Source organism: Vipera berus (assembly GCF_964194415.1).
Source record: "Vipera berus genome assembly, chromosome: 1".
NCBI classification, from domain to species: domain Eukaryota; kingdom Metazoa; phylum Chordata; class Lepidosauria; order Squamata; family Viperidae; genus Vipera; species Vipera berus.
In genome coordinates, this window is record NC_138202.1 from 342,026,850 (window position 1) to 342,048,967 (window position 22,118).

Genomic DNA, 22,118 nt, shown 5'->3' on the forward strand with positions numbered 1-22,118 from the left:
TGCGAGTCCCTTGGACTGCAAGGCGATCAGACCGGTCAGTCCTAGAGGAGATCAACCCTGACTGCTCTTTAGAAGGCCAGATCCTGAAGCTAAAACTCAAATACTTTGGCCACCTAATGAGAAGGAAGGACTCACTGGAGAAGAGCCTAATGCTGGGAAAGATTGAGGGCAATAGAAGAAAGGGACAACAGAGAATGAGGTGGCTGGATGGAGTCACTGAAGCAGTAGGCGTGAGCTTAAATGGACTCCAGAAGATAGTAGAGAACAGGAAGGCCTGGAGGAACGTTGTCCATAGGGTCGCGATGGGTCAGACACGACTTCGCAGCTAACAACAACACAACGTCTATCTAACATGGATCCACATGCTAATACTTTGCAAATGCTCCAAAAACAACATTAGCAAGATACAGGTTTCCCACCAGCAAGATCCTAGTTGGAAAACATACACACAATTCAAAAATTCACACTGGCACAAACTATGTCTAATCAGACTCTAATTAATATTGTGCAGGAGTGCGCAACCCCCAGGCTGCAGCTCACTATCAGGCCACAGCCTGTTTGGAACCAGGTCACGCAAGCGACAGGCAAGCATGCAAGTGCACAATTGTTGGGGGCAATTAAGCTGACTTTGTAATAATGCCGCTTGGGAGGTGTGTGAAAGCCCTAATAAGCAGGCATATACATAGAATGAAGGCTACTGCTAAGTTTGTAAGCCGCCCTGAGTCTTCGGAGAAGGGCGGGATATAAATGGAATTAAAATTAAAAAAATAAAAAAATAAAAACTCCATTTGTGCACGCCTGCTTGCTTAGAACCATCCATCCCCTCTCTTTCCCCTCCCTTGCCGGTCTGCCAAGTCAGAAAGGTTGGGGACCAGCAACCGCCGCTATAGTGATCAACTGAACACCTGCTCTAATGTTTACAAAAGTTCCTTTAAGAATATGGTATGACCTGAAATTACTCAGAAACTCTTACTGCCCTGTGCATACATAGACACTGGCATTTTCTAGACACTAAAGGTAAAGGTTCCCCCGCACATGCGTGCTAGTCGTTTCCAACTCTAGGGGCCGGTGCTCATCTCCGTTTCAAAGCTGAAGAGCCAGCGCTTGTCCGAGGACGTCTCCATGGTCATGTGGCCGGCATGACTAGACGCCAAAGGCGCATGGAACACTGTTACCTTCCCACCTTAGTGGTCCCTATTTTTCTACTTGCATTTTTACGTGCTTTTGAACTGCTAGGTTGGCAGAAGCTGGGACGAGTAACAGGTGCTCACTCTGTTACGTGGCACTCGGGATTTGACCCGCCAAACTGCCAACCTTCTGATCGACAAGCTCCGCGTCCTAACCCACTGAGCCACCGTGTCCCATTTCTAGACACTAAACATCTATATATAATTATTTCTACATTGCTCTTCTCCCAAGGAGCCCAAAGTGGTTTACAAGATGTTAGAAAAACAATTTTAAATAAACACAACAAATCCCATAAATGTTTTTTTTATTGAAAAGTTTTAAAATACATTTTATCTTTAACAATCCCCCCCTCCCCCTCCCCTACCTATCCCTCCCTACCCCTCCCCCCCCTTTCCCCCCTCCCCCCCCCGACTTCCCAGAGCTAAGTAAAGGGTATAAAAACAAAGAACAATCATAAACATCCATATGCTACCAACAATAAATTCTTAAATCTATCACTCTCTAGCTCATATAAGATAACTACAAACAATACTAATATTTCATATAGAGAGGGGGAAAAAAGAAAATAGAAAGGAAGACTTATTCAAATGCTAAGTGAAACCTTTTAGTCCCGTATTTCTTCTGGATATATTCAATCCATTTTTTCCACTCCATAATATAACGTTCTTGCGAATGATCTTTCAAATAAGCCGAAATCTTTGCCATTTCTGCCAGGTCAGAAACCTTTAAAGTCCATTCTTCTATAGTCGGCAGTTCCTCCTTCTTCCAATACTGACCTATTAAAAGTCTTGCTGCTGTAACTAAATTTAACATCAACTTAGTGTCCACAACAGTAGCATCTGTAATTATACCCAACAAAAAGAATTGCGGACAAAACTTTATCTTTTGCTTGAAGATCTTCTGCATATTCCACCAAATTTTTATCCAAAAAGCCTTGACCTTTTTACAAGTCCACCATATGTGAAAATATGTTGCATCTTCACCACCACACCTCCAGCATTTTGGCTGATAGTTCGGATACATACTTGCAAGCTTTTTAGGATCTAAATGCCATCTATAAAACATTTTATAAAAGTTCTCTCTTAAGTTTTGAGCTTGTGTAAATTTTACGTTCCTCTCCCAGATCTTTTCCCACGTACCCATTGTAATAACTTCTTGGATGTTCTGGGCCCATTTTATCATACAGTCTTTAACAAGTTCTGTTTCTGAATCAATTTCTATCAATGCAAGATATATCCGTTTGATATGTGCTGGACCCTGATTTCTAATTTGCTTTATCAAATTTTCATCAGTCATTGCAAAACCAGTTTTCTGATCTTCTTTCCACCTGGCCCGTATATTGAAACCAGGTTTGAACAATCTTCTCATCTCGCAAGAAATTATACGATTTTAAACACCATACACTTCTTTCCAAGCTTAAAATCTCCTTATACGTGGTCACGTCATGTTTGAAACCAACATTTATGTTTTCTATTGCGTGTTTTGGAATTGCCCACAATGGTATCTTACAGTCTAACTTGTATCTATACTTCTTCCAAACTCTCAACAATGCCTGTCTTAAAATATGCACTTTAAACACATTATCTACCTTCTTATCATACAACAAATATGCATGCCAGCCAAATAACAAGTCGTGGCCCTCAAGATTTAATAATCTCTCTTGTGTCAAATTAATCCAATCACTTATCCCTGCTAACGCAGCAGCTTCATAATATAATTTAAGATTGGGCATTTTAAGACCACCTCTTTCATGAGTATCCTGCATAATCTTAAGTTTAACTCGTGGCCTTTTCCCTGACCAAACAAATTTATTGATACCCCGTTGCCATTCTTCCAAATTAGAATCTTTCTTAAGAACCGGTATCATTTGAAATAAGAATAAAAATTTAGGCAGGACATTCATTTTCACTGCTGCGATTCTTCCCAACAAAGACAATTGCAATTTTTCCCAACTCTCCATTTCTTTTTGAATTTTACCCCATAGTTTTTCATAGTTATTTTTATATAACTTTGTATTAGAGGGTGACAAAAACACCCCCAAATATTTGACCCTTTTAGCAATCTCAAATCCAGTTAATCCTTCTAAAAGAGCCTTTGCGATACTGTCATATTTTTAGCCAGAATTTTAGTTTTTTGTGCATTAACTTTAAATCCAGAAACCCTCCCATATTGCATTATTATCTCCATCAGGTCCACAACAGAATTTTCTGGCTGGGTCACTGTAACAACCAGATCGTCTGCGAACGCCCTCAATCTATAATCCTGATCTCTAATTTGTATACCCTTAATTCTTTCCGAACTCCGTATTTTTACTAATAATATCTCCAATGTTAACACAAATAGTAAAGGCGATAACGGACACCCTTGCCTTGTGCCCTTCTCTATATTACATGCTTCAGTCAAACTATTGTTAACTATTATTCGGGCAGTTTGTTTTTGATATAATGCCCTAATTGGTTGCAAAAATTTATCCCCAAAATTCATTTTATCTAAAACTTTCATCAAAAATTGCCAATTCAATTGATCAAAAGCTTTTTCAGCATCTAAAAAAATTAGCGCCGCAGGGATCTGGTTGTTCCTTTCCAAAAACTCTACACATCAACTATATGCCTCACATTATTTTTCATTTGCCTACCACTAATAAACCCAGTTTGATCCCCATGAATCACCTGTTGCAGAACCCTCATCAAACTGTTAGCCAACACCTTAGCAAATATTTTATAATCTGTATTTAAAAGTGATATCGGTCTATAGTTTTTAACTTGAGTAGCATCTTGATCTTCCTTCGGAATCAAAGAGATAAAAGCAGTTCTCCAAGACGGAGGCACCTTTCCCCCTCTCTGAATTGTCTGAAACAGTTCCTTTAACGGCTTTATCAACTCCATTTGTAAATTTTTATAGTAAACCGCAGTCAAACCATCCGTACCTGGCGCTTTATCCAACTTCAATTCCTTAATTGCTATAAGAATTTCTTCTTCTGTTATCAACTGGTTAATCTCCTCTTTTTGTGCTTGCATAAGAACCGGGATGCTAGCATTCTCCAAATATACATCAATGTCTTTTTCATTAATCTTTTCCTTAGCATATAATTTAGAATAAAAATCCACAAAGGCTTCCTTAATAAGATCCTGTTGAAACACAACCTTTCCCTTATGTTCAATTTTATCTATATTAGAAGCCCTTTGCTTTTTCCTTAGTCTATAAGCTAGCCATCTACCTGGCTTATTAGCATTGCAAAAAGTATTATGCCTAGCAAACCGCAAGTTGGTTGCCACTTGATCAGCCATCAATTTATCGAATTGTCCTCTTAATAGCTTAATAACCTCCTTAGTCTTCATATCCGATGGGTTCAAAATTAAGACCTTTTCTTTTTCCCTAATTTCATTCTCCAGTTCTTTCCTTCTGGCTTCCAAAGTACGTCTGTATTTATTATTCATATATATCAACACCCCTCTCATGTAGGCCTTGCTAGCATCCCAAACCATGTCCATAGAAGTATCCTTATTCATATTAATTTCAAAAAAATCCTTCATCCGCTGCTTACATTCTTCCACATTTCTCTGATTTCTAAACAAATTCTCATTTACGCGCCACGAGCGCCTATCCCTATTGTCCTTATTGATCTCTAACCAAACTGGACTATGGTCCGAAATAGTCCTTGCACAAATCTTTACCTTCTTAATCCTAGAAAAAAAATCATTAGTCAGAAAAATAAAATCAATCCTAGAAAAAGATTGATGTCTGTCAGAAAAAAAGTATAATCCTTTTCATGTAGGTGTATGTCACGCCAAATATCTCTCAATTCCAAGTCGTCCTTCATTTCAAAAAAAGATTTAGGCAATCTGGCATGACTCGGAGCACGCTTAAAAGAACCAGCCTTGTCCATCTGTACATCCAATACACCATTCCAGTCCCCCATAAAAATAAACGATTTGTAATCCAATTGAGTAAGCTTTGTATGAAGTGAACTAAAAAAATCAGCTTGTTGTTGATTAGGAGCATACAGTCCAACTAAAAGCGTTTTTTTACCTTCTAACAACAAATCTATCATGACATATCTTCCTTGCTTATCTACTTCAATTAATTCCGCTGTTAGAGTACTTTTAACGTAGACAACCACTCCATTTTTCTTATTCATCGCAGAAGCAACAAATTGCGTGCCCAACCTTGAGTTCGATAAATACTTTTGGTCCATAACCCTAATATGCGTTTCTTGCAAACATATAACATCAATCTTAAATTGTTTTAAATATTGAAAAACTTTCTTTCTCTTCTGTGGTGAGTTTAATCCATTGACATTCCAGGTTAGGAATTTAGTCGCCATGCGTGGCATCCCGAAGCTTTTGGAGCACATCTTTAATAGCCCCTATATTTTCTTTGGGCCGCGCTCCTCCCACAGCTTCACTATAAGTACGCTTTAAGAGTTCCATAAACTTCTGCTGGTCTTACTCTTGTACTTGTCTTGCTCGTTTTACAGCGGCGCGCGTCAACCTCTGCTCTCCAGCAGCCGCCAATGAAGCTGTAATTTGATCCCCTCCAGCACCATTCTCCTCTGTCTGTCCACCTTCAGCCTCTTGAGGTTTTCCCTCTCCAGATCCCTTTGCAGCTTCCAGGAGTGATAGAGGGGTTGCTTTTAAAACATTGTTGTAGAAATCACACGCCTGAATCACAGTAACCAGACGATATCTTTTACCTTCGTGCATCACCACCAATCCAACTGGAATCTCCCATCTAAACTTAATATCACGTTGCTTAAGTTCCTGTACGAGAAATGCAAAATCCTTCCTTCTCCTTAAAATCTTTGGAGGAATTTCTTTTAGAACCAGCACTTCTTGCTCAGCAACCACAACTTTAGTATCATAAGCAGCTTGAATAACTTCATCTCTAGTTGCTCTCTTTGTAAAATAGACCACCACATCTCTAGGTAACTTCCTCTGCCTTGCAATCCATGAATTTACACGAAAAACTTTATCCATACATCCCTCTATTTCAGATGCTGGCTGGCCCAATACTGCTTCCAAAGCCTCAGAAATCAGCTGCTTTAGGTCTTCTTTAGGATTCTCTTTTAAGCCCCTGATTCTAATAGCATACTGCATCTGATGATACTGGACAAGACTCAATTCTCCGTCCATTTTATCCCTTAAATTTTCATTCTCCAGTACCTTTACTTCTAATATAGTGTTCTTTTGACTAAGATCCTCCATTTTTTCTTCCAAACATTGCACACATTCAGCCACGCTTTCCACTGTAGACAAGATGTCTACCCTCATTGCACTAAACTTCTCGTTAAGCTTCTCTTCCATCCTCTCCTCCAATTTCTCCATTTTCTCCTCCAACTTTACCATCTTATCATCCAGCATTTCTGACATTACCTGGGATTGCTTTGCAAAGGCATCTTGTAAGTCCTTAAGCGTCAATGCCACAGGAGGTGCAGGAGGAAGCAGAGCTTGCAACGATGTCTGTTGCACCGGGGAAGTTTCCGCACTCCGAAGAACTTTAGAGGAAGATTTAGCCGCCATCTTTCTTCACTTTCACTTGTTGCGCACTTTCACTTTAAGTTTATAAAGTCCATTAAGCTAGAGAGTAAGAATAAAAGTCCTCTTCACCTTAACCTCCTGTACCGCTCTGCCTGCTCCTTTTACTCCAAAGTCTTTCCTTCTGGCAGGGGTGGTCGCAAACGCCTGGCTCCGCTCCAAAAATCCCGGAGCAGAGACGCTAAACAGCTGGGAGCAACCCAGGCTACGGGGGAGTTCAATCCTTCAGCCGCCCAAGCTTTCAGCTCAGGCGGCCCCGGAGAACTCAACCCCTACCTGGGGCCTCACCCCCTCCTCTTCTCCCGAGGAGGGGGCTTCAAATCCACCTAAACAGCTGATCGGCGCTGTTTTAGGTGGAAAAACTCAGCTGTGAAGCGGACAGCCCGAAACGGCTATCTTCGGCGCCGCGCCGCCACCGGAAGTCAAATCCCATAAATGTTTTTAAGGAGGTGAGAAAAGCAATATATAGGCAATGTAAAAGGCTGCCTCATCCTAGAGGAGTAACCCACAAATGTTGCATCAACTACTAAAACAAATGATCGTACATTATTTCTGCCGTATAGAAATATGCTTTCAAAATAGGGATGCTTTCTGCTATTGAGTAGTGCTAATCAGCAATGTTACATATCCGGCATGATAGCCCTAATTCTCAAAAACCAAAATAAACCAAAATAAATACGTGCAGTATTAAAAAATGGCCTTGTAAATCAATCACTCCAGGTAGTGGGGCAAAAGACATTTGTCTAAACTTTGATTCTCCACAGCCAGTTAGTGAGAGTATCACACAGAGCTAAAATGTAAAAAAAAAAAATCACATTTGAAATCTACAATTTACATGGATATGTCTATGGAGTTTCCTTAGAATGATACAAAAGTATGTATATCTTAACATATGTCTTTTTAGGATGTTCTATTGATTTCCCAAAGCTAGGTGAGCTAATTGCTGAATACAAAAAATTGTAATAAGGCTAATGAGCAGCATGTTGATGCTGGTTGCTTTAACTGTACTTATTTTGACTGAATCAATTCTTCTTACAAGAAGATGCAGCTAATAAACCATGGAAGCTCTATCTATGATTTGTTTAGTGTTTTATCAGAATCAAAAACTCTTGACTTGTTCTCAAAAGATGCTAGATTTCCTGGTTTATAAACTATCCATTGAGCTGTCCATGATTTCTTAGTTGTGCCTATCTGCAAGAAAAGCAGGGAGATATAACCCCTGCCACCATGTACTACCATACTGTTTATTTATTATTAGGACTATTATGCTTGCTGTACTACATAAACTTTTCCAGTATAAGGCAACTTAGCTAAGCCTGTTCTTTGAGAATTTCAGTCATATTACACTTAACAGAAATATGACTGAATGAACTAGTGTAACTTTGACGACTTTAAGATGGATGGCTTCAAATCCCAGAATTCCCCAGCCAGCATTGACAATCAAGTCCTCCCAACCTAGGAATGTGAACACTCCACATAATACACTCCATGTATATTCATATCCTCTGGAGCCTCAGCTCTATGAGGAAGAAAAAAGCTCCAGAGGATATGAATGTACATGGAGTACATTGTGCAAGATAAATTATGTTATCATAAAAGATGGAAATTGCAGCAAGATTTGATGAACAATTACAATGTCTCAATATGGAATGGAAATTTATTTGGCACCATTTCAATTAGACCAATTCTAATGACACTTGTCAAAAGTCAATTGATAATTAAGCAGAGAATAATAACTGGGCTAGCTGGTCCTGCAGTTAAAGCAAACAATCCTGGGCTAACTGGAGCAGTGGCTTCATCAGAACTAGGGGCTCTCCAGATGCTGCTGATTCCCAGCAACCTCAGCCAGGAAGTCAAATAATGAAAACTGTGCAGTTATCACTGGTATTCTTACAAACTGCAGCAGGATAGGAAAGACAATTCTCTTCCAAAACGTCTGATAGGCACAAGCAAAATGAAGTAGCTATATTTGCTATCTAAACAGGTTGAAAGCAGGAGCTGTCTTAGAATCAGTAGCAATTCGGATTGGTATCTGGTTTCTTACTAGTTAAGATTGGATCAACCTATGATTTTCCCCCTTGAATTATCCACAAAACACTTTAGCAGATTGGAAGAACAAACTTTGCAATCTTCACTGGAACAACATTACACACCTTTCCCAAAGCATAAAGGTGATAATATTCTCACCTCATAGCCAAGCCAAAGATATCAACCAAGGCACTAATTGTAGGTTGTGAAACACTGATGAAACTGTAAGATAAGCAGCTTTTTCCTTACTTACATTATCCAGTGTCTTGGTTCTTAAAACTATTATATCAAGACAATGGGATTTCACTTGAAAAGAAAACTTGGATTATTTTCAACTATCACATATATACATACAACACCTCTTTCTCTGATCAACTGATAGCATCAATTGCATATAACCACAAGTAGTTTTTCCATTTTTTCCCCTCCAAAACCATTATAAGGCTGTGCTCTCTAATAGGTAATCAGGAGAATCATTTAAGGTCCTTTATAATTTTTTTAAACTCAATTAGAATACAGTTTTATCCTTGAACTCATTAGAAAGTAAATTCTATTAAATTCAATGTGAATTGAAGAAAACATGGCTAAACCAAGAATTATTCTGTATTCTCCTTTAGCTAGTAAAGCAAAAAACAGAGCTTAAAATTATTTAAGGCCCCAAAATATCTCTGGTTAACTACCTATGTAACAGAAACCCTTAAGGCAGGGGTGTTAAAACTGCTGACCCACGGGCCGGATGCTACACATGGAAGCCACGCCCACCCCAGCTCTGGCAAGGGGAAAAAAGATGCGATACATCACAAGACGTCATGTGACACAGCAAGTTTGACACCTCTGCCTTAAGGACTTTATGATAAATTTCATCAGCTAAAATTACACAGATCTTTAATTTAGGACTGCACAAAACTTTGTCCAAAACTGTTTACTTCACTTATAATCTTCAACAGTTTGTTCATTTAAGTAGTGTGTGTGCAGATGTACCATTCATCTCCCATTACATTATACCAGACATGTCAAACACAAGGCCCGGGGACCGGATCCGGCCCACAAAGTGGTTTCATGTGGCCCGCGAAGCCATCCTGGAAACAGTGAGGGAACGGCCCCCACTGCCTTGGCCCTGGCCCAGAGACCCTCCTTCTGCCAGAGACCCTCAGATCTGTCCCACTCCTGCCCAGGCCCCCATAGGCACCCTTGATGCGAACGATGTAGAGCTGGCCACGCCCACCCAGTAGGCCATACGCACTCTAGCTATGCCCATGCAGTAGGCCACGCCCACCCTGGCCATACCCACCCGGCCCCCTGAGGGCAACTGCAATGCTGATGCGGCCCTCAATGAAATTGAGTTTGACACCCCTGCATTATACAGTATCAACCAGTGCTTTTTTTGTAAAAGAAAAAGGTGCCAGAACTCACACGTCATATAACCCTTGCCTACCCTACAAGGTTCCATCCCAAAAAGGTGCCGGAACTCCGTTCTGAGCGTTCTATGAGGAAAAAAAAAAGCCCTGGTATCAACATTCCCATTGTTAGGGGTATCCCATCTATGTATATGCAAGTTGCCTTGAGGTAATAGCTGTCCAGAGCCTTGGGCTTGTTAATAGCTGCATCAGAGAATAAGAGACAAAGAACTGAATGTGCTGGTCTGTACCTGTTATCCATAAATTCTTAAGTACACCAAATATTTCAGCATTCTGTAAACTTGCAATATCTTTTTCTAAAGGAAAGGTAATCTAATAACCACTGCACCGGAGTGCTTCAGAATCCTCAAGGAAAGTGAAGTATGTGACACACTATCAGTAACAAAACTCAGAAGCCCACAATGTTGGTTAAGTAGTGAAAACAGATTTACACTCAAGAAGAAAAACTGTTGGTGCTCTAGTGAACCAAAGGACTTCCAAAAATACAATTGGGAAACACAAATGTACATGTGTGTACTTTTTGTGGGGAATGGGAAAAGGAACAAAGAAAGAAAACGATATATAGAAGGTATTCAGCCCTAGTGCTATAACTATGTAACTTTTATAAACAGAAATAATTAAAGAAGCAGATGAGAGGTAAACAAATTAGAAGACATTAGGCAATCTTTGACTTACTGGGTCATCATTTTAGAGATATTTCCTTACCTAAACAGAGAAATAGAATGACCACAAACAGGCAAAAAAGCAGTGGGTGCCACAATGACTTCTGACTTCCTGCAGGCTTCCCCCATTGACTTGGCTTCATTGGCTTCATCTGGAAGACGTGCCCACGCCATTGTGGGCAGTGGCAAAACCGTCCCAATATGTTGTGCAATGTTACATGACATCGCGAGTTTGACATGTCTGCGATACATGAAACCCATCAAAAGAACTTCAAGGCAAGAATTCTTCCTCAAAGAACATTTTATTCAGGAAACAAAGTATCGGCACTACATAGTTGAACCCCAAAATTAGTTTCCCTTCCCCCAGATAGAAAGCAACAAATTGCAATTCCCACCCCCCATAAGCAGTCATAAATCACGTTCTCCAATTAGCCTGAAATGCAGGCTTTTTCCCAGCCAAAACGTTATCAGTTTGTCCTTGGTTCCCTCAAAGCAGTGTTTATTATGGCTAGCTAAGCTCAAGCATTCATCCCAACCCCCCCTTCTGCACCTGATTTCTAAACAGAAGAAAAAGCATGTTAAAAGCAGAGAGAAAATGGCTGCGATTTTCATCAGTTGTCAGAGCAGGAAACATCCAACGTTTATAGCATTGACACACGGCACTGCAGCAGCACTGAAGTGGCCACAACTTTGCAAAATTTCAATCTCATAGGAGTAATTACATTTTGGATGCATTCTTTATGTTAGTCCATTGAGGAATGTTGATTCAAAAAATGGTGCTCTATGACACAATTTTTCAACAACCAGGGACATTTTAGTAGTATATAGGTGGAAATGAGGGGCTTACGTAGATAGCAAAAAAAAACCTGTAAAATGAGGATGGAACATGTTGGCCTAAATATTGTAATTTTGGTAAAGAAAAACAGAACATCAGAAAAGGGGGTTAATATATGGCCTGGAGTCACCTAAATCAGGGCTTTTCAACCAGTGGTACGGGTACCACCTGTGGTACATGACCATCCTAGAAAAGTGGTAGCGGGGGAGGGGAATGAGCTGAACCGGTGGCAGCACCGCACAAGCCTGAGCAAGAGACGGCTAGAGCTGCAGGGCTGTCACAGCTCAGCGAAAGCGCCAGGATCAGTGCTTCTTCGGGGCTGTCACGGCTCAGTGGAAACGCCAGGATCAGCACCAGGCTCCAGCTGGAGCTCGGCACTGATCCTGGTGCTTCTGAGCCCAGAAGAAGCGCCAATCAGCTGGAATGTTGCAGCATCTCCAGGGTCTTATGATTTACACTCAGATGCTTGGCACCTGATTCATATTTATGAGTGTGACAGTGTCCCAGGGTCATGTGAAGTGACCAAAACCTGCTGCAACCACCCAGCAGAGGGAGGGGAATAAAAACCAAACAGCCCCCCACCCCAACTGCCAATCCTCAACAGAAATGCTCACAACAGTGAAAACCTCGGACAGGAGGAAGAGTGCCGCCGCGGCAGGCAGGCAGGTGTCTTGCTCGGCTGTGGCTTGGGGGGCACTTTTTTCAGTGCCATTGTAATTTCAGACAGTCACTAAGCAAACTGTTGTTAAGTTAAGGACTACCTATATTTCATCACTTTTTTCCTTTTTTTTTTTTGGTCATCAAGTTTTTGACACCTTGCTAGGTGACTGGTGGTACTCGGATGTTGCCATATCGTAAAAGTGGTACAATCGGTGAAAAGGTTGAAAAGCCCTGACCTAAGTAATGAAATAGTTACTTAGCATTCTGACCATATGTATTCCATACTGTAACATTTTGTTATCATTTTTTCCTTAACATTTTCCACCAAAATATCACAAACAAAAATGGAAGAAATTATCTTGTCGCATAGGTAACATATTAAAAACATCTTTAAGGTGGGAAGGGTCTGTGCACTAGATGTTGTTGAACCTACTTTAGTGTTTTAAATTCACCTATCCTGCTCCTGCACCCAACTGCCTTTCACTACTAGTTACACAGAAGTCCATTCCCATAATTCACTAAGCAATAATGTCATTATTGATTTATGCTTAATGTATTCTGTGAACTTACTCCAATGTTCCCCAACCTAGACACTCTCCAGATATATGGACTGCCTCCTAGAAATTTCAGCAAAGACTAGGCTGGCTGGGATGAGATTTATATACATAGAGAACCTTCAGGCTAGAAAGGCTGACATAGCAACTATTGCTTGTAAATCATGGTTTATGGCTTGGTTTGCTAGGAAAATCCAGCTACTTGTTAATTTGATTTAATCAAGCAAACCAGGGCCGCCAATTCTTTTCAAACTTCCACAAACCTTTAACAAAGAGAGGGATTTTAAAAGCTAAGCTACTTTTTAGTGTAGGCATCTAAAACTGATTAATTTGTTCATTAGTGCACCCAATATAAGGGAGGGCAGGAAAATTGTACTACCACTTGGATACTGTTGAACTACAACTCCAGATATTCATAATCACTGGCCTTGGGAGGCTGGTTGGATGAGAACTGGAACTCAACAAAACCTGGAAGTTAAAAAACAAAAACAAAATTTTCACACCTTAAAAGATAACAAATTTCTTACTGCATAACCCAAGGGTCAACAATGGACAGATGCTATGCATGACTGTAAACAAGGACAGGAATGCCAAATGTTTAAGGGGGGGGGGGTATATTCTACTACAAAAAATAGAAATGGTAAAGTGAGATCTAGCTATTTTACCTCAAAGATTTGATGCCCAAAATTTTGCCCATCTAATTTTAAAAAATGTTTAAAACAAACATTCTATATCACGGGTGCCTTGAAACTTGTGTTGTCCCTGTGATGCAAATTTGTAGCATAAATTTTCATGCATTATAGATTATGATTCATAAAAGCTTCAACAAAAATAATTGTGCTACTCATGCAAGAGCTCTACATTATTTGTTGTTTTTGCTGTGAGACTAACAAGCCCAGTCCTCTAGGGAGTGACAGTTTCCACATTCCTGTAACACAACTTTCCCCAACTGAGCATCCTATAAATGTGATGCACTACAACTACCATTATCCTTAGAGAGCTCTGGCTATTTCAAGAAGCATTTCAATGCATTTCAAGACAGAAAATTGGAAAAAGCATGCCTAATCACTTAGATTATTTTAAAATGTTATAAATCAAAAGACTGGTAGTGTTTTCCACATGAATTTTATTAAAAGGTGTTAGTTTTCATTCAATGAAGTGAGCTACAGTTATGAAAGTTTATTCCTTTCAATAAAATTTGTTAGTCTGAAAAAGTGCTACCACAAATTAACATAACTTTCCTATGTCTGAAAGATTATGTCATTTTAAAAATAATTTCCTTAAGTTTGACAATCCAGCTATATAAATCAGACTTTTAAAAATGTTGCAGGATCTGTATTCTTTTTTTAAAAAAAAATCATACTTTTCATACATATGTGGTAAACAGCGAAGATCTTTGATGCTTCAGTGTTTTGTTTTGCACCAAGTCTACTAGTTTGTATGACATCACAATATTCTAGAGCCTTGAGAAATAGCAACTACCTCTGTGGATTGTTTCTTCTGAGTAATTACATTACTGATTATCACAAGTCACCATGCAATACTGGCTACATTTTTATCAAGATCTCATTACACCCAAGAAGAGTGTACAAGTCAAGTTGATTCATGGAATGTGTACATTTCCTGTTACCCCATGCAACATCTTCCAACAAAACCATCACAAAGCCAGTTTAGATTATCTCAAAGATCAATTTGGATCTCAACTGGAGTTAATATATTGTTTTCTAAACTGTTTACTTGGGATAAACAAGAAAACATCAAAACACCTTTCCACTCTAGATGAGTTCAAATCACCAGGACGTGATGGATTATACCCCAAGATTCTGAAGAAACTGGCCAACGTGACTCAGAACCACTGAACTATATCTTTCAAAGATCCTGGAGCACTGGAGAACTACAGATGACCAGAAAAAGGCTGATGTAGTTCCCATATTCAAAAAAGGGGGGAAATGGATCCAGGGAACTACAGACCTATCAGCCTGACATGAATATCTGGGAATATTGATTCCGCCGGGGCCTGAAGACCTGGCTCTTCGAGCTCTCTGGCCCAGGCTGAGGATTAATTTATTTTAACTGGGGTTTTAGTTGCACAGGGTTAAATTTAATCTTTTTTAAACTGGTTTTAACTTTTGTATTTTTGGTTTTTAATTCCCTGTAAACCGCCCTGAGTCCTCAGGGAAAGGGCGGTATATAAATGTAATAAAATAAAGGGCGGGATATAAATGTAATAAAAATAAATAAAATAAATAAAATAAATAAATAAGATTCTGGAAAAGATAATCAAGCAACGAATCTGCAAACACCTAAAGGCAAACAAAGTCATAACTAAAAGCCAACATGGGTTTGTCAAAAATAGACCATGCCAGACAAATCTTTTGACATAGAGACAAATTTAGCAAACAAGCAAAATGCTGTGGATATAATTTATTTGAACTTCAGTAAGATACTTGATAGACCACAACCTACTACTTGATAAAATAGAAAAATGTGGGTTAGATTAGCATCACCACCAGATGGATTTATAATTGGCTAACCAACTGCAATCAACATGTAGTCCTTAATGGAACTGCATCTACATGGAGGGAAGTATTCAGTAGGGTACCCAAAGGCTCTGTCTTAGGCCCAGCATTCTTCAATATCTTCATCAATGATTTAGACCAATGGCCCCCAACCTTTTGAGCACCAGGGACTGGTTCTGTGGAGATAGGTTTTTCTGTGGACTTGAGGGGGTGTGGTTTTGTGTGTTGCTTGCATCCCAGGGATGGGACTTTGTTTGCATGAACCAGTTTCTGGCATGCCACAGACCGGTGCCAGTCCATGGACTGGGGGTTGGGAACCCCCAATTTAGACAAGGTGTTAGAAGGGGAACTCATCAAATTTGCAGGCAAAACTAAGTTGGCAAAAATAGCCAACACTCCAGAAGATAGGAGCAAGATACAGAAGGATCTTGACAGATTGAAACACTGGGTCCTATCTGACAAAATGAAATTCAATGGTGAGAAAAGTACACTTCTTTAAGTAAGAAAAACCAATGCACAGATACAAAATAGGTGACTCAATAGTAGTAACTGTGAGAGGGATTTTGGAGTCCTAGTGACAATCACTTAACTATGAGCCAGCAATGTGCTGCAGCTGCCAAAAAAAAAAGCCAACACAGTCCTAGAGAGATAGAATCAAGATCACCTGAAGTGTTAGTAATACTTTATAATGCCTTGGTAAGAATAAAGCATCCAGTTTTTGTCACCACAATATGAAAAAAATGTTCAGCTCTAGAAAGAGTGCAGAGAAGAGCAACAAAGATGATTATGGGACTGGAGGCTAAAACATATGAAGAACGATTTCAGGAATTGGGTTATGTCTAGTTTAATGAAAAGAAGGACTAGAGGTGACATGATAGCCACATGCCAACATCTAAAGGGCTGGCACAAAGAAGAGGAGGTCACCTTATTCTCCAAACCACCTGAAGGCAGGACGAAGCAATGGATAAAAACTAATCGAGAAAAGCAATCTAGAACTAAGGAGAAATTTCCTGAGAGTTAGAACAATTAATCAGCGGAATGACTTGTCTCCAGAAGTTGTGGGTGCTCCAACACTGGAGGTTTTTAAGAAGAGATTGGAAAACCATTTGTCTGAAATGGTATAGGGTTTCCTGCTTGAGCAGGGGTTGGACTGGAAGACCTCCAAGGTCCCTTCCATCTCTGTTATTCTATTATTTTTCTAAATGATAACACAGTTCAGGAGAATGTTGAAATTTAAGCAATTTCCTCTTGTTCCTTACTTACGTCAGACAGAAAATAGGGAAGAAAAGGTTTGTGTTACTTCACAAGTCTGAGAGCAATCCACATATCAAATTATACGGTGTGCTATTTAATACATATCAGTTTGAAATGTATAGTATTCAACTGCAAGGAAAACAGCTCTGCACTGCAAAGTAGAGATGATATCCCAGAAAAAAACAATACAAATCACTTCATATTGTTCTAAGAAACTATGAGTAGGAGGAGAGCATTTTTCTCCCAACATACTATCTTCCATGTATTTTGGATATGTATGTCGACCATTCACAATTGGTCAAAGTGCCTAGAGCTAACAGGAGATATGATCTATCATAAAGTTGCAATGGATTTGGGGCAATTTGGAGAATGAAGTTTTAAGTATTAATCTATATATTTTAATTAAGGTAGAGCAAGCATGTAGCAATAGTATTTGATTGATAACCTCAGGTTCCACCAGCTACTTTGAGACCCTATAGAGCTCCCTCCAGAAAGAACAAGCCATTTGATCTGGGTTTCAGGGTTTTGTGGGGAGTTGGGTTTTTTGTTTTTTGAAGAATGAGAATTTTAAGTGGCAAAATGAAGAAGCATTGCAAAAATGTTAGTCCTTCATTTCATTCACAAGGAAACTCTTTGGGTCATTTAGTTTAGCTGGGGGATAATTCATGGAGCAAAGGTAAAGGTTCCCCCACACATGCATGCTAGTCGTTTCCAACTCTAGGGGCCGGTGCTCATCTCCGTTTCAAAGCCGAAGAGCCAGCGCTTGTCCGAGGACGTCTCCGTGGTCATGTGGCCAACATGACTAGACGCCAAAGGCGCACAGAATGCTGTTACCTTCCCACTGTAGTGGTCCCTATTATTCTACTTGCATTTTTACGTGCTTTCGAACTGCTAGGTTGGCAGAAGCTGGGACAAGTAACAGGCGCTCACTCTGTTACGTGGCACTCAGGATTCGACCCGCCAAACTGCTGACCTTCTGATCGACAAGCTCAGCGTCCTAACCCACTGAGCCACCGCGTCCCTATCATGGAGCAAAATTTGCCCCTTAAAATCCAAAGTCCCCAAAACCTTTGGCTTATGAAAACAAAGGAAAGTGAGGTTATATAAATTAGAAAAATATTTATTTTGTTAGATTTGTATCTCATATTTCATCCAAAAACTCAAGGTGGCTTACACAAGGCTCTCCATTTTATCTCCATAATCCTGTGAGGTACGGTAGGTTGGGCTGCAAGTCTATGACTAGCTCAGAGTCACCCAATAAGTTTCCATTAGTGAAGGACGGACTCTGAAACCTCAGTTTCCCAGGTCCTTAACCACACCAATTTGTTTCATCTATGCACAATGGGGATGGGGGTTAATTACTGGTTTACACTGGAAGTAAGATATATATTGTGTCGAAAGCATCATGGAAAACATTAATTTTGAAAACTAGCAGTAGTATGATACAACTGTTCACAGGGACAATTCCAAGCACAGAGGCAGTCATGCTGGAAAAGGCAAATCTCCTGAAAAGAAGGGAAACCTTTGAACTGTAGAAGAAAAGAAATGAACAAGATAAGATGAGCTTAAGAGTCATGAAGATTTTGAAATCAAGAAGCAGCTTAGGCTGGATGCAGGAGCAGATAAGAAAGCAGTTGAAGGATTTAACTATTATTTCCCTATTATTTTTACTATTAACTATAAAATATGACACAATTTTATCTGCAATCCAACTAATTGCCAATCCAGAAAATATTTTCAAAAGTTATTTTTTCACTGTACTGGGAAGCATCATGCAAATGAACAGTGCAAAAAAAAAGTCTCAACTTGATTGCCAGCACAGTAAACAGAAGCTAGCCTTGCACGGGATCTTAGGGACCTTCCTTCTCGGTTACCAGAGATGACATCAGCTGGAAGGCAGTGCATACCAACCCTTCCCAGCCTGGTGTTGTCCAGCTGCCACACAGGCTTTCCCAGCCAGCTTGGCTGTTATAAACCCAGCCCATATGGAGAATAGCACAATGTAGGGCTGGAAGTATAAATAAATATACTTGCAGCCCTGTTCATCATGTTATGTTTTTCAACATTTTAGCTTTCATAAAAAAAAATAAAGCTTTATTACCACAAGTAGCCTGAGTCACACAGCTCATGCCTTGCTTGCTGGGCTTTCACCGCCTTTGCTATTGATCCACTCTCACAGTCAAGAAGTGTATTTTGTTTTCCGAGGAGAGGAGAAACATTTCCAAGAGAATAAACTTTCTCAGCCCGATTGCCTTCCTGGTGAGCTAAACTACAACTATTCAACCGTCCGTAACTTGTATGGCTGCGGCAGCTGGACTACAACTCAACACACCTGGAGAGCAACAGATTGGAGAAAATTAGCTGGGGCTGAGGAAAAAGCCAAGCCAAACCTCAAGGAAGACGCATCACCTCCTTCAAAATGTATGTACTCCGAAGTATATTTTCCCGAATTCAACAGGACTTACACTACTAGCTCACGGCTTCTATCATATTTCAGCTTCCTACATCTTCCTCCACACTCCATTCCTTACATACCCAACCACCACCCCAAAAAAGCAGCGTCCTTCTAAAGCAGGGGTAGGCAACCTCGGCTCTTTTATGACTCGTGGACTTCAACTCCCAGAATTCCTGAGCCAGCTATGCTGGCTCAGGAATTCTGGGAGTTGAAGTCCACGAGTCATAAAAGAGCCGAGGTTGCCGACCCCTGTTCTAAAGGCAGTAACGAAGGAGATTTTCTTTTCACTTCTCTACCATTTCTTGACCGGCTTTCTAACTCTCCTTCCTTACATTTCACCACCGAGAACGCTCCACTCCCGACCTTGGCGACACAGCGGCGCCTCCTCCTCCTCCTCCTCCTCCTCCTCTCGCGAAGGCCAGGCTCCAACTGCCTCGGCTAGATGGAGTAAGTGGGAGGGGCCAGAAGAAAGAACCACCCGGCCGCCCAGCCTCTTTGGCTGCTGTCTCGCTGCTTTGGCAACGAGGAGGCGGGGCCAACGGTGGCGTGGAGCTAAAGAGCGAAGCTGCGCTCGAGATTGTCGCTTTTTATCTATGGTTGAGGTTTCGCAAGGAAGGGGAGCGAAGCTGAGCGGCTCAGGCCATAGAGAGGGACGCGAGATAAAAGCTAGAGAGGCTTCCCGGGCGGTGGAAATGATTGTTGACTCGGCGTGGAGGAAAAAGTTGACAAACGATAATTCAGTTCAATGTTGAATTCCAATATTGCTTTGAGGGATAAACCAAGAAAGTCCCATTGTTTGCTAAATTATTGAATATTGAAAAATGATGGACGTGGCTGTGCACATTCCTGTGTATTTCAAATTCCAGAAATAGCTGTATATTGCAATGCAGGTTGTAGATACAGTGACCATATTTTCTTGGGAAAAGTAAAAGGACAAATCTGAAATAAGTTGATAAAATTTTTTAAAAAGCCTTTCATCTGCCCCACCACCCTCCTTTCAACAGCCTTCTAATCTGGAGTCTGAGAAACCCATCTCCACTTATAAAACGCAATATTTTCTTAAAGGCAATAGATCACTGACAGGCAGGAATCTGGCACTGGAGCCAGTCAACATTTAAAAGGCTTGGGAATTTAGCACCTCTTCCTGGCCAGGAAGATCTTGCCTGATGAGGGAGATAACACAAAATATTTCCTAAATTCGTCTGACCATAAAAGTATATCACACCTGTGTTTCCTGTTTTTCTGTGGCTATAAAATTCATATATCTCACTTATGATCTTATGTCTTAAAAGAGCTCAAAATGATATACAGTAGTGGCCAAAATTGTGGAAACCTTTTGGGATAAGTGTACATTTGAGGTTTGATGGCTAATAACACCACTTTTCTGGAGTAGTACAATAAAATTATATATCAATGGAAAGATAATTTAATCTATTATTTTATTTATTTATTTATTTATTTATTTATTTATTTATTTATTTATTTATTTATTTATTTATTTATTAGACTTATATACTGCCCTTCTCCCGTAGAACTCAGGGCGGTTCACAAGGTTTTTTTTAAAAAAACAATACAAAAATTACAAAAATTAAAAACAATTAAAATGATTACATTAACAAGAATGTAATGCAACAAAGTTTGTTCAATTATCTGCATTCTATGAAAAGTTATAGCCAAATAACCAGAAAAAGGAAGCACAACTTGCTTAGGTTGATAACAGGTAGCTTTCCTTCATCTGATTGTAGTCAATGAGCAGGAGTGTTTAGAGAGCCAATCAGGTGTCATCTTGTTTTGGCAATGAGCCAATCAGATCATAGTAGGATTCAGTTATTGATGTCATGTATTGAAGTTGAGAGGAGGACATTTATCTGTGTTATGTGATCGCTCTTAAGTTGGTTGGGTTTTTTGTGTTCTTTCATTTAGTGAGCTTGTGAAACGTAATAAAATTAAAGTAATGGTGCAAAGAGTTGACTTAGTCACCCAGAAAGCGATGTAAAATAGTATTATTAAGTGAACAATGCTACAGTTATAAAGAAATTAGAAGAAAAAATGGTGGAAACTTAACCAAAGGTGGCATTTCTAAGTTTTTGAAGAGTTATAAGGAGACTCAGTCACTACAAAACCACACTGGTAAAGGCAGGAAAAGGTGCACAACAGCAAGTGATGATAGAAGAATTAAGAGACTGTGTCTTTGTGACAAGAAAATCATCTGGGTGTATACAAGATGAAATGGTGCAATGCAACATGAAGTTGAGTGCAAGGACTGTTCAGCGCAGACTGCAGGAATTTGGCCAAAAATCTAGAATTCCACAAAAAAAGCCACTTTTATCTCTCAAACAAAGGTTGAAAAGATTAAACTGGGCTAAAACACATGTTACCTAGACAGAGGAACAATGGGCCAGTGTTATTTGGAGTGATGAGACCAAGATCTCCCTGTTTGGTAGTGATGGCATAAAATATGTAAGGAGAAGAATCGGAGAAGATTTGCATCCTTATTGCATTACATGTACCATGAAACACCCAGTCAACTTTACGATTTATATGACATCAAAAGGTATGGGCAGAATTTGTGTGATTTTAATGGGAATATAAAAGGCCAAAAATACATTAATGAAATACTTGAGCCCAAACTGAAGCCTTCTGCACATGATCTTTTCCAAGACAATGAAGTATTTATTTTCAACAGGAATCAGCTCCATGTCATGTTGCTGCTGTGTGCAAAAAGTGGTTTCAAGATAATCATACTCCACTGCTGGAATGGCCTGGGAATAGCCCAGACCTTAACCCAATTGAAAATCTATGGAGCCAACTAAAGAAACTTGTTAGTCAGAAGCGACCCAGCAATAAAACCCAGTTAATAGAAGCAATCATTCAATCTTGGTTTCACATTATAACAGCTGCAGAACCAAAGGACTTGGTTCACTCCATGGGAAGACGTTGTAAGGCCGTAATTCATGCTAAAGTTTACCCAACTAAGTATTAACTGACATGGTGATAATTTTTGTATATCT

At 39.9% G+C, this 22,118-nt stretch overlaps 1 protein-coding gene across 7 annotated transcripts in view; it reads right to left on the minus strand.

The window, feature by feature from the left end:
* The window catches only part of RFFL (ring finger and FYVE like domain containing E3 ubiquitin protein ligase), a 54,772-nt gene extending 35,232 nt beyond the window's left edge, over positions 1-19,540 (minus strand). For 3 of the 7 annotated variants that reach the window (XM_081330225.1, XM_081330221.1, XM_081330224.1), the window contains exon 1: positions 18,754-18,984. In XM_081330225.1, the coding sequence (XP_081186351.1) occupies positions 18,754-18,781 (28 nt within the window). In that variant the 5' untranslated portion in view covers positions 18,782-18,984. Of the gene's footprint in view, positions 1-18,753; positions 18,985-19,439 lie in introns of those variants that run through there. The other 4 variants (XM_081330227.1, XM_081330223.1, XM_081330226.1 and 1 more) reach the window with 2 other exon arrangements.
* Positions 19,541-22,118: the final 2,578 nt, after the last annotated feature.